A 14182-nucleotide genomic window follows, 5' to 3' on the forward strand; every position below is an offset into this window, starting at 1 on the left:
GAGGTAATTGTGCCATCACAGAAACACAGCTCTGTCAATAGAGGCAGAGACTGGAGGACTGATCATTTGGTACAAATCCAAACTACAAAATCCAATTGATCCCCTCAAAATTGGTCAATATCACATTAGGTTAAAACTGAAAAAAGAACTTGTACTGACAGAAAAATATGTGTTCCTTTGCGCAATTTATATCCCCCCTCAGAATCCCCATATTACTCAGATGAGATCTTCCCCACCCTTGAGGAAGAGACATGCCATTTCCAGGCCCAGGGAAACGTGCTCATCTGTGGGGACACAAATACGCGCACAGGAACACTACCTGATCTAACGACCACACGAGGGGACAGCTTTATTACAGGCCATACTGTTTCTAACTGTCTTCATCTCCCCCATAGAAACAACAGCGACAGCACCGTCAACAAAAATGGAAGGGATCTCTGTAGAAGCATGGGTCTGTACTAAGGTCCTTTGCTGTTGTTCTGGGATTGATTTGCACTTTTCGCACCAAAGTACGTTCATCTCTAGGAGACAGAACGCGTCTCCTTCCTGAGCGGTATGACAGCTGCGTGGTCCCATAGCATTTATACTTGCATACTATTGTTTGTACAGATGAGGTCTGGGCTGATTTCTTTTGATTTTCCCATGATGTCAAGCAAAGGCACTGCGTTTGAAGGTAGGCCTTGAAATACATCCACAGGTACACCTCCAGTTGACTCAAATGATGTAAATTAGCAGCTTCTAAAGCCATGACGTCATTTTCTGGAATTTTCCAAGCTGTTTAAAGGCACAGTCAACTTAGTGTATGTAAACTTCTGACCCACTGGAATTGTGATATAGTGAATTATAAGTGAAATAATCTGTCTGTAAACAATTGTTGGAAAAATGACTTGTGTCATGTACAAAGTAGATGTCCTAAACGACTTGCCAAAACTATACTTTGTTAACAAAAATTTGTGGAGTGGTTGAAAAACAAGTTTTAATGACTCCAACCTAAGTGTATGTAAACTTCTGACTTCAACTGTACATATCTACCTCAAATACCTTATTATCTATCCTGATGCTTAGTCACTTTACCCTGCCTTTATGTACATATCTACCTCAAATACCTTATTCCTCTGCACATTGATCTGGTACTGTCTGTATATAGCTCCACATTGATATGGTACTGGTACTCCCTGTATATAGCTCCACATTGATCTGGTACTGGTACTCCCTGTATATAGCTCCACATTGATCTGGTACTGGTACTCTCTGTATATAGCTCCACATTGATCTGGTACTGGTACTCCCTGTATACCGCTCCACATTGATATGGATGGTACTGGTACTCCCTGTATATAGCTCCACATTGATCTGGTACTGGTACTCTCTGTATATAGCTCCACATTGATCTGGTACTGGTACTCCCTGTATATAGCTCCACATTGATCTGGTACTGGTACTCCCTGTATATAGCTCCACATTGATGTGGTACTGGTACTCCCTGTATATAGCTGCACATTGATATGGTACTGGTACTCCCTGTATATAGCTCCACATTGATGTGGTACTGGTACTCCCTATATACCGCTCCACATTGATATGGTACTGGTACTCCCTGTATATAGCTGCACATTGATATGGTACTGGTACTCCCTGTATATAGCTGCACATTGATATGGTACTGGTACTCCCTGTATATAGCTGCACATTGATATGGTACTGGTACTCCCTATATACCGCTCCACATTGATATGGTACTGGTACTCCCTGTATATAGCTGCACATTGATATGGTACTGGTACTCCCTGTATACCGCTCCACATTGATCTGGTACTGGTACTCCCTGTATACCGCTCCACATTGATATGGATGGTACTGGTACTCCCTGTATATAGCTCCACATTGATCTGGTACTGGTACTCTCTGTATATAGCTCCACATTGATCTGGTACTGGTACTCCCTGTATATAGCTCCACATTGATTATGGTACTGGTACTCCCTGTATATAGCTGCACATTGATCTGGTACTGGTACTCCCTATATACCGCTCCACATTGATATGGTACTGGTACTCCCTGTATATAGCTCCACATTGATATGGTACTGGTACTCTGTATATAGCTCCACATTGATCTGGTACTGGTACTCCCTGTATATAGCTCCACATTGATATGGTACTGGTACTCCCTGTATATAGCTCCACATTGATATGGTACTGGTACTCCCTGTATATAGCTCCACATTGATCTGGTACTGGTACTCTGTATATAGCTCCACATTGATCTGGTACTGGTACTCTCTGTATATAGCTCCACATTGATCTGGTACTGGTACTCCCTGTATACCGCTCCACATTGATATGGATGGTACTGGTACTCCCTGTATATAGCTCCACATTGATCTGGTACTGGTACTCTCTGTATATAGCTCCACATTGATCTGGTACTGGTACTCCCTGTATATAGCTCCACATTGATATGGTACTGGTACTCTCTGTATATAGCTCCACATTGATCTGGTACTGGTACTCCCTGTATACCGCTCCACATTGATATGGATGGTACTGGTACTCCCTGTATATAGCTCCACATTGATCTGGTACTGGTACTCTCTGTATATAGCTCCACATTGATCTGGTACTGGTACTCCCTGTATATAGCTCCACATTGATCTGGTACTGGTACTCCCTGTATATAGCTCCACATTGATATGGTACTGGTACTCCCTGTATATAGCTGCACATTGATATGGTACTGGTACTCCCTATATACCGCTCCACATTGATATGGTACTGGTACTCTCTGTATATAGCTGCACATTGATATGGTACTGGTACTCCCTGTATATAGCTGCACATTGATATGGTACTGGTACTCTCTGTATATAGCTCCACATTGATATGGTACTGGTACTCCCTGTATATAGCTGCACATTGATCTGGTACTGGTACTCCCTGTATATAGCTCCACATTGATATGGCACTGGTACTCCCTGTATATAGCTGCACATTGATCTGGTACTGGTACTTCCTGTATATAGCTCCATTCTTGTGTATTTTATTCCTCGTTAGTTACCATTTCATTTTGCATTATTATTTTTTAAACTCTGCATTGTTGGGAAAGTTTCATAAGCAAGCATTTAATTGTAAAGCTTATACCAGTTTTATTCAGCATGTGTGATAAACCCAATTTGATTTGATTTAGTACCTGAAGTTAGGAGCTGAGGCCCACTCCAGAGCCAGACAGGCCAGGTCCACAGCTGCGTACACCAGCAGGAAGAAGATGGTTACAATGCTGGCGATGGTGTTCAACTTCCCTGTGAACAACACCAACTACAGATGGAGAAAAGGAGAGAGAAGAAATAGATGAGGGAGAGAGAGATGGAGGGGAGAAATAGTTTTTCCTCTGACCTCCACAACAAAGTCAGTGAGAGTCAGTCTCCTCAGTTCTCCCCTTTAACAAGAGTATTAATTAGCTATTCACCGAGCCCTCAGTCATAGGCCAGTATGGGCAACTTCTGGGCCTGCCTGCCTGTGTGTGTGCGTGAGTGAGATCAGGTCAGTTGTATTCGTGTTGTATGTCCAGTCCATGTAAACCCATGGTAATCACCAAGCTATTCTGAGAGGCTGAGTTATCACTAACATCACACAGCCCTTTACTAAAAGGTCAGACCACAAAGATAGAGGGGCTTCTAAATCAGTCTCAAGGTCTCCCTCTTCCTCAAATATAATCTGGATCACTTTGAATTGATGCATGACTTGTCTCTATATCCATCTCCCTTTTGGCCTAACACCTTCTTTCACCTTCCTTCCTGACATCCCTCGCTCCCTTTCTCTCATCTGTGAGATTGTTTAACATGGAGTGAGATTAGAATCACACTTGTGTCATCAGTGAATCATTCAAATGGCAGAGAGAGAAAGAGCGAGCGACAGAAAAGAGGGGGAGGACTAGTTAATGAGCTCTGATACAGGCTAATGATTTCACTCTAATTACTCCCCCACTCCAGTGTAGAAGCAGAGCGAGGGATGAGAGAGGAAGACAAAGACCAGCCATTTAACACTCGCTTCTTGAAGAGTATCTGACTAGCCAGTCATTATCAGAGCTCTCTCCACCTCCATCTATTTTTCCTGTCTCTGTATCTTTACCCTCCCATCTCATCTCCTTTTCTCGTTATGTCTTGGCCAATTCTCAGTAGTCTCAAAGTACTTCCCTTCTCTCTCCATCTACCCTTCTCTCTCCATCTATCTTTTTCCATTTACCCTTCTCTCTACTATATCAATCTACCTTTTCCTACATCTGACCTGATCAGAGATTATTGAGCAGGTGAAATCAGACCTATTCTCTCCTCTATGTCTTACCTGTACTTGGACCCAGGAGAGAACAGCCCCTCAGGGGTTCCTATTGTCTTACCTGTACTTGGACCCAGGAGAGAACAGCCCCTCAGGGGTTCCTATTGTCTTACCTGGACTGGTAACCAGGAGAGGACACACACACCCAGGGGTTCCCATTGTCTTACCTGTACTAGGAACCAGGAGAGTAGGACAGACACCCAGGGGTTCCCATTGTCTTACCTGTACTAGGAACCAGGAGAGTAGGACAGACACCGAGGGGTTCCCATTGTCTTACCTGTACTAGGAACCAGGAGAGGAGGACAGACACCCAGGGGTTCCCATTGTCTTACCTGTACTAGGAACCAGGAGAGGAGGACAGACACCCAGGGGTTCACATTGTCTTACCTGTACTAGGAACCAGGAGAGGAGGACAGACACCCAGGGGTTCCCATTGTCTTACCTGTACTAGGAACCAGGAGAGGAGGACAGACACCCAGGGGTTCCCATTGTCTTACCTGTACTAGGAACCAGGAGAGGAGGACAGACACCCAGGGGTTCCCATTGTCTTACCTGTACTAGGAACCAGGAGAGGAGGACAGACACCCAGGGGTTCCCATTGTGAGATGTCTTCTTAGCTGGAGACAAGACTGTGCCTGCAGACGGGGGAGAGGAGTGAGCGAGAGAGAGAATACAGTTGAAGTCGGAAGTTTACATACACTTAGGTTGGAGTCATTAAAACTCGTTTTTCAACCACTCCACAAATTTCTTGTTAACAAACTATCGTTTTGGCAAGTCGGTTAGGACATCTACTTTGTGCATGACAAGTCATTTTTCCAACAATTGTTTACAGACAGATTTTTTCACATATAATTCACTGTATCACAATTCCAGTGGGTCAGAAGTTTACATACACTAAGTTGACTGTGCCTTTAAACAGCTTGGAAAATTACAGAAAATGATGTCATGGCTTTAGAAGCTTCTGATAGGCTAATTGACATCATTTGAGTCAATTGGAAGTGTACCTGTGGATGTATTTCAAGGCCTACCTTCAAACTCAGTGCCTCTTTGCTTGAAATCATGGAAAAATCTAAAGAAATCAGCCAAGACCTCAGAAAATTAATTGTAGACCTCCACAAGCCTGGTTCATCCTTGGGAGCAATTTCCAAATGCCTGAAGGTACCACGTTCATCTGTACAAATAATAGTACGCAAGTATAAACACCATGGAACCACGCAGCCGTCATACCACCAAGCTCAGGAAGGTGACGCGTTCTGTCTCCTAGAGATGAACGTACTTTGGTGTGAAAAGTGCAAATCAATCCCAGAACAGCAGCAAAGGACATTGTGAAGATGCTGGAGAAAACACGTACAAAAGTATCTATATCCACAGTAAAACGAGTCCTACATCGACGTAACCTGAAAGTCCGCTCAGCAAGGAAGAAGTCACTGCTCCAAAACCGCCATAAAAAAGCCAGACTACAGTTTGCAACTGCACATGGGAACAAAGATTGTACTTTTTGGAGAAATGTCCTCTGGTCTGATGAAACAAATAGAACTGTTTGGCCATAATGACCATCGTTATGTTTGGAGGAAAAAGGGGGAGGCTTGCAAGCCCGAAGAACACCATCCTAACTGTGAAGCACGGGGGTGGCAGCATCATGATGTGGGGGTGCTTTTCTGCAGGAGGGACTGGTGCACTTCACAAAATAGATGGCATCATGAGGCAGGAAAATTATGTGGATATATGGAAGCAACATCAAGACATCCGTCAAAGTTACAGCTTGGTCGCAAATGGGTCTTCCAAATGGACAATGACTCCAAGCATACTTCCAAAGTTGTGGCAAAATGGCTTAAGGACAACAAAGTCAAGGTATTGGAGTGGCCATCACAAAGCCCTGACTTCAATCCTGAAGAAAATGTGTGCGAGCAAGGAGGCCTACAAACCTGACTCAGCAACACCAGCTCTGTCAGGAGGAATGGGCCAAAATTAACCCAGCTTATTGTGGGAAGCTTGTGGAAGGCTACCCGAAACATTTGACCCAAGTTAAACAATTTAAAAGGCAATGCTACCAAATACTAATTTAGTGTATGTAAACTTTTGACCCACTGGGAATGTGATGAAAGAAATCAAAGCTGAAATAAAATCACTCTTTTCTATTATTCTGATATTTCACATTCTTAAAATAAAGTGGTGATCCTAACTGACCTAAAATAGGGAATTTTTACTAAGATTAAATTTCAGGAATTGTGAAAAATGGAGTTTAAATGTATTTGGCTAAGGTGTATGTAAACTTCCGACTTCAACTGTATGTGAGAGCAAGAGGGAGGAGGAGGATTAAGATGGAGGGAATTAACGTTTAGGACCACATTTCAGTTGATACATGAAATTAATTAAATTAGAGACTTTCAACTCAAATCAATGCAGCCAAGAACAGGGGATGGAGAGGAAAATAAAAGGGGAGAAAAGGGGAAGGTGAAGGGCGAAGACAGAGCAGAAATTTTAAAAGTGGGTGAGATTAAAATTAAGAGATGTGTGTTACACTATATTAGGAGATCCATTACCCAGTGGGTGTAGGACAGTTGCAAGCAGGTTGCACCAGGTATGAATGACACACACACGATAAGAACTTGAAGCTACAACACCTTTAATCATACAGTCACAAGGCAAAAACAAAACCCATAAGCTAAAATATATGTTTAACCCCTGAAAGGCATTGCTAGTGATCCTGAGCCGAGTCACTGTCAGTTTGGTTCAGTCTAGTTCAGCATGGTTCAGTCTAGTTCAGCATGGTTCAGTCTAGTTCAGCATGGTTCAGTCTAGTTCATCTGTTCTGCTCCAGCTGCCCACTCTACAGGGGAAACCTGCTTAATACTGCTATTCATCTCCCATATCCACACACAACGCCAGTGAGAAGGGAGAGAGAAGAAGCTATAAAGATAAATAAGAGGGTGAGGTGGATAGTGAGAAAGAGGAGGACATAAGTGTACCCACCAAACAGGTCGTCCCGTGCCAGGGCGTAGAGGATGCGTGACGCCCCTATCAGGTTACTCATGGCAGCAGACATGGTGGAGGAGTACACACCAACGGTCACCAACGGGTTCCACACATTAATGTCCCGCAGGAAACTGTAGTCCCTCTGGAGGAGAAGACTGAGAGAGAAATCAGATTATATACATTCATATGAAACCCTCCCCCACTCCACTCCAACCCTCCACCCATCTCTGTCTGTTTTTTAGTCTGTCAGCTCCCTCCACTCCCTCGATCTGTCTGTCCCCTCTGTCCGAAAAATAGGAAATGCCAATGATATGATTTGTGTGTGTGTGTTATTTGGTGTGTGAGTGTTGGTCTGCGTTATTATTTGTGTGCCGCAGTTAAACGTTTATGAACCATTGCTTTAAATCAGTCTCTCTGACATTGTTAATAATGATTCACTTTAAAATGTTCCCATCCACCAGCAGCACACACAGTAGTGAAAACATGTGAAAACATAAGTCATTTGAGTATGCATGTGTGTTGGAGTTACTCTGGTGTGTGCGTAATGGAGCTGGTCAATTTTATTTATTTATTTCACCTTTATTTAACCAGGTAGGCAAGTTGAGAAGTTCTCATTTACAATTGCGACCTGGCCAAGATAAAGCAAAGCAGTGTGACACATACAACAACACAGAGTTACACATGAAACACAGTCAATAATACAGTAGAAAAATAAGTCTATATACAATGTGAGCAAATGAGGTGAGATAAGGGAGGTAAAGGCAAAAAAAAGGCCATGGTGGCGAAGTAAATACAATATAGCAAGTAAAACACTGGAATGGTAGATTTGCAGTGGAAGAATGTGCAAAGTAGAAATAGAAATAATGGGGTGCAAAGGAGCAAAATAAATACAGTAGCGGAAGAGGTAGTTGTTTGAACTAAATTATAGATGGGCTATGTACAGGTGCAGTAATCTGTGAGCTGCTCTGACAGCTGGTGCTTAAAGCTAGTGAGGGGATAAGTGTTTCCATATTTTTGCTATAGCCTGGTTACTAATTCCTGTGACGTGTGGCAAGTGCAGTATAAATCTGAACATGCTTGACATTTTAAAACCTGCACTCCAAAACAAAGCCATCATAAAGAGGTGGCAGCCATGCAGAGAGGGAGAGCAGAGGACAGAGCGTGTGCCATGCAGAGAGGGAGAGCAGAGGACAGAGCGTGTGCCATGCAGAGAGGGAGAGCAGAGGACAGAGCGTGTGCCATGCAGAGAGGGAGAGCAGAGGACAGAGCGTGTGCCATGCAGAGAGGGAGAGCAGAGGACAGAGCGTGTGCCATGCAGAGAGGGAGAGCAGAGGACAGAGCGTGTGCCATGCAGAGAGGGAGAGCAGAGGACAGAGCGTGTGCCATGCAGAGAGGGAGAGCAGAGGACAGAGCGTGTGCCATGCAGAGAGGGAGAGCAGAGGACAGAGCGTGTGCCATGCAGAGAGGGAGAGCAGAGGACAGAGCGTGTGCCATGCAGAGAGGGAGAGCAGAGGACAGAGCGTGTGCCATGCAGAGAGGGAGAGCAGAGGACAGAGCGTGTGCCATGCAGAGAGGGAGAGCAGAGGACATAACGTGTGCCATGCAGAGAGGGAGAGCAGAGGACAGAGCGTGTGCCATGCAGAGAGGGAGAGCAGAGGACAGAGCGTGTGTGTTCATGCACATTTTGGTACTTTGTGCTTTTTTTATTAACATGTCTGTGAAGGCTATGTATTTGTATAAAACAGACGTGTATACGGTTGTTTTTGAGTGTGCGTCCTGGTGTCCCCTCCATCCCATAATACAGATTATTCATCAGATCATGAAGCTGGAATGAGCTGTGCCATGGAAATAAAGAACAGAACGAAGTAAAGCACCTGACAAAAGAAAACAATTATTTTAAGAGGGGAGTGCAGCTAAATGAGAGCCTGGAGAGATTGGACGTTCATACTCATTCCACACCTCATTTGTTGATCATCTCATTTGTTTATTCATACGTTAATATTCTTTTGCCATTTCTTTTAAATAAGCTTCAAAAACAACTACAGGGGGGAGGGAGGCAGAGAGAGAGCAACACAGACAGAGAGAGAATGGGATCAATAGCTAACAAGGCCTGTAGATCTCCTCTCCACCCCTCCCTCCCTCTGCTACTCTCTCGCATTCACTCTACCCACCACACTCTACCTCTCTCAATCTCAGACTGTCTCTACTATACCCCTTTTCTCATATTATCTATTGTTTTGCTACATTCTCATTCCTTCTACTATTTTTATGGTTGTTTTTTTATTTTCTTATTAGAATCCCCATTAGCTGTTGCTTATGTAGCAGCTACTCTTCCTGGGGGTCACAGGATTAGAGGTCACGGGCAACATAACATGAACCTCCTCGTTGTCTTCTCCATCTCTATCCCTGTGTGTTGGCAGGGACAGAGGGGGGGAACGAGAAAGATACAGAGAGAGATCAGGGACGGACAGAGACCGACAACGAGAGAGATCTGTGGAGGAGAGATAGCAAGCAAATAAAGGATGGATGGACAGAGAGAGCCAAGGACAGGCACTCTGCAGTGGGGTGATTGCAAGGGAACAGAGGTATGAGATGAAAGCAGAGGAGGGCAGACAGACTGAGAATGTTGGACTTGTTGCCTCAATGTCTGGACAAGACACTAGCACTACGAGCCAGCGAGTGTGGGGGGGGGGGGGGGGGGGGCATGAGAGAGAATTAAACAGCGCCAGGGGAAGCAAGGGAGGAGACGAGATGCTCAAGGGAGAACGGAAGGGAGTGAAAAATAGTACCACATTCTCTCACACAAATAAAAGCCATATGGGGGGGCTGAAAAACAGAAGAAAAAGCAAAGAGATGGAGAGAGCCGTGTGGGACTGCACAGCTTCCACACACACACCAGGCTGCATGTTGAAGATAGCAGAACAAAAGAGGGAGGCAGATTTAAATTAATATAATTATTCAGCCAGTAATAAATACATAAGCTTCTATAGCAGGATGGGATTAGTCAACAGGTCACTGATGCACAATACTCAGAGGTGTACACACACACACAACAAAGTCACTCAACCAGAGACACACACATACACCACACCTGCATATATACACACACACAAATGTCACTCATCCATAGAGGGACGATAAAGATACACACACAACCACACTCTGTAGTTAGTAATCCAGAGAACGAATGCACACACACCAGTCACTCATTCAGGAAATGAACACACACACACACCACACACTCGCTCTTCACTTATCCAAAGAAAGAGACACTGTAAAATACACACTAATCATTCAGGTCTCAGTCCCTAAACAAGATAGACACACTCACTCTAAGCTTACTGTATATTGGGGGATTGGGCTGGATTTGGTTGTGAGAGGGGCTGGCGAGTTGGCAATGGGCTATCTGTCACCACTGGCTACCCTGTCACACTGGGTTAATATACTGCTCATAGCTGGACAGTAAACCATCATCATCGTCTTTTACATTGGGCTCCTATGCACCTTCCCAGACCCATCTAGAACACATACACACTCTATAACTGTGCACCTGTAACAAACACACACCTGTAACCTATTCAGGTATGCATCAGATGTCATTCTCCCAAAAGGCAGCACTATTGTAGATCTCAACAGCCATTCTTAATCTCCCTGACATTTATGTTAAGTGAACACACTGCCTTTTACCAAGAATGCAGAGTAACTAGCTGAAGAGGGGAGCAATTTACTTTGGCTTTATTCAAAAGTTACACCATTTCTGTTTCAGTAAGGTTGCATTGAAACAGGTAGCCCAATTCTGATATTTTTCGACCAATCAGATCAGCTCTGAAAAAATCTAATTTGATGCGAAAACAACTAATGTGATTGGTCAAAAGATCAATTAATGGGAAAAAGATCAGATTTGTGCTGCCTGTGTAAACACTACCTAAGAAACCCCTCAATGTCAGAGTCTGAAATACAAAGGGAGCTCCTCATGTGAGATGGTGTGACCGCCACCTGTTGGATACTTCTGGGTACTGCTACCAAGTTACTATTTCTGACCAAAAAAAAAGGGGAATAACATCCAACTCAAAAAGCTTCTATTTGTTCCTCCTCAGTGAAAATCACTTACCCAAACTATGAGACATTCAACTGCTTTCCCTTCAACGAGGCTTTGTTGCTATAGAAATGCAGAGAGTGTCCGTGGTGAAGGGGGGGTCCAGTGTTTGGCATTTAGTAATGTGACGTTGACGTGACGTTGACTGATGGCTTTAATGCACATTCTTCCTATTTAATCTAAGTAATCCATTTAGTCTGTCTCTCAATGACACACTGGTGACACATTCACTTTAACAGTTAATATCATAAATATGATACGTGCAGAAAGTTCTCTTTAGTTTGGTGACAGATGTAACAATCCGAGACTAGCGCCATGAGTTTTTCCTGAATAGTGACTTGACTTGGAAAAACTCTGGCCCCTTTTTCTGCGGCCTTACAACTGACAACCAATTGTAACTTTCAACTAAAGAAAATGTGGCCTATTGTTGAAAGACAACCTGTGACCTACCTTGTGACAAGGGTGTAACTGTTTCATAATGCAAATTGGCATTTATGAGAGTTTACCTCTAGTCAAGAATGTTATACAGCCCTTTTAAGTAAATTAGGTTAAGGAAAAAGGAAACCGCACACTGCTCTTGATAGTATCACCGATATTTAATAAGTTTACGTATCGGCCTCACGGCCTTCGTCAGAGCTTTTGTGATTTTTGGAAATGTGCACCCTTATGTAGACCTGGCCCCACCCACATCCGTTCTACACATCGAAGGGGGTTGGAGGCAAAGGAAAAACAAATAAGTGCTACCAAATATAACAATATGCATTTCATAAATATTACAAAAGTGTATAACACTCTCTGCATTTCTATAGCAACAAAGCCTCGTTGAAGGGAAAGCAGTTGAATGTCTCATAGTTTGGGTATTGAACACGTCTGTAAAATCTCAATGAGGACATAGCAAGTTTTCATTAGTCATTGGGTACATCGTACGAAAAACGTCAGAATAATCTACAAGAGACACATATTTTATGTTCAAATTCACAACATATAGGCATTTCATCATTAGGTCCTTTAGGAAATAATGTCTGGAGGGTGAAAATCCAAAAACATTCTCTTTTACTCAGAGTATTATTAATATCTCCTCCCCTGTCTGATATCTTAACTTTCTCTATGCCACAAAATCTAAAAAAGGTGGAAATGTCATGCTTCAGGTCATTGAAATGTACAGCAACTGGATAATCCCTGTCGTTTCTCCTGATTGAACTTTTATGTTCACTAATTCTGTTTGTGAGAGCGGGTGGTTTTACCGACATAGCAGAGCCCACATGGACATTTAATAATGTAAATAACATGGGTGGTGGAACACGTAATAATGTAATTTATTTGGACCCGTTTTCCTGTGTGTGGGTGGCAGAAATATTCACACTTCATCATATTGTTGCACTGTGCGCATCCTCTGCATTTATAGCTACCATTTGGTAGAGGGCATAAAAGAGCTTGGCTAATTTTCTTTTGTGGCTGGCAGTTGGCATGAACCAATTTATTGCGTAAATTGCGACCTCTCCTATACACAATACGTGGTGGATATTTAAATTCAGCAGGCAAAGCTGGGTCCGGTGATAAAATATGCCAATGTTTCTTGACCACACCTCCCACTTTTCGCGAATTCAAAGTATATGTAGTTGTGAACATTACGGAGGGTTCTTTGGCTTTAGCGGGTCTTTTTTGTAGCAGTTCATCTCATGTTTTTCCCAATGCCAAATGATGAGCTTCATCCACACATTGTGACGAATAGCCTCTTCTTAGAAACCTCATGCGCATCTCCGCTGCTTTTTCTAGATAATCCTCTGTGGAGTGGCATATACCGTGTAGTCTGAAAAACTGGCTTCTTGGAAGTCCTCTTTTTAACGTGTCAGGGTGGAAGCTGTCCCCATGTAAGAGTATTTCTGTCCGTTTCTTTTCTATACAGAGTTGTAAACGGGGTTCCATTTGATTTCTCAATCCACATAGAGATAATGAACACGTTGAGTGTCACGTTCAAGAGTGAATTTGAGATTAGGGTCAATGTCATTGAGTAGTGCCATAAAATTGACAGTTCTTCTTCAGTTCCTTCCCATATACAAAAAATGTCGTCAATATATCGATACCACTTCAGGACTTTATTAAAAATTGGATTCTCGTTTTCATTATTAACAAAACGTTCTTCAAAAAGACCCATATAGAGGTTAGCATAGCTCAGAGCAAATGTAGAGCCCATCGATGTTCCATTCGTTTGGAGGTAGTATTCATCATCAAACCTGAAATAGTTATACTGAAAACATATTCAGCCAACTCTAGAATGAAGTTTGTTGGTGGATATTCATTAGTATCTCTGTCTCCCAAATAGTGTGCTAGTGCTGCCAGCCCCCCCACATGGGGAATGCTGGTATATAGACTCTCGACATCTAATGTGACCAGAATACAGTCTTCTTTTAAATCCGTTATTGGTGAGATCTTGTTTATGAAGTCTATAGAGTCTTTTACATATGATGGCAATGATTGCACATGAGATTTAATAAAATAGTCTACAATGTTCGACAATGGCTCTAGCATTGAGCCTATTCCTGCAACCACTGGTCTGTCTGGATAGTTGCCTTGTTGTGTTTTAGATTTGTGTAATTTCGGTAAAATGTATAAGCATGGACATATGGCACATTTGCAGCAAAGATATTCATATTCAGGTTTTGAGATAAGGTTGTTTAATAGGGCTTGCTCCAGATTAGAGTATATATCCCTTTGGAACACCTGTGTGGGATCAACACTCAGTTTTCTATAGAAACGTTCACTGCTGAGTTGTCTCTGA

General features: G+C 43.0%; 1 protein-coding gene across 1 annotated transcript in view; it reads right to left on the reverse strand.

The window, feature by feature from the left end:
* Positions 1–14182, reverse strand: part of LOC120018114 (solute carrier family 12 member 9-like) — a 60558-nt gene that overhangs the window by 26767 nt on the left and 19609 nt on the right. The window contains exons 7-9 of the mRNA XM_038961109.1: positions 7305–7462; positions 4884–4966; positions 3190–3314 (exon numbers count right to left, since the gene is read on the reverse strand). Of these exons, the coding sequence (XP_038817037.1) occupies positions 3190–3314; positions 4884–4966; positions 7305–7462 (366 nt within the window). The remainder of the gene's footprint in view (positions 1–3189; positions 3315–4883; positions 4967–7304; positions 7463–14182) is intronic.

The sequence above is a fragment of the Salvelinus namaycush genome, chromosome 23 (assembly GCF_016432855.1).
Source record: "Salvelinus namaycush isolate Seneca chromosome 23, SaNama_1.0, whole genome shotgun sequence".
Taxonomy (NCBI): Eukaryota; Metazoa; Chordata; class Actinopteri; order Salmoniformes; family Salmonidae; genus Salvelinus; species Salvelinus namaycush.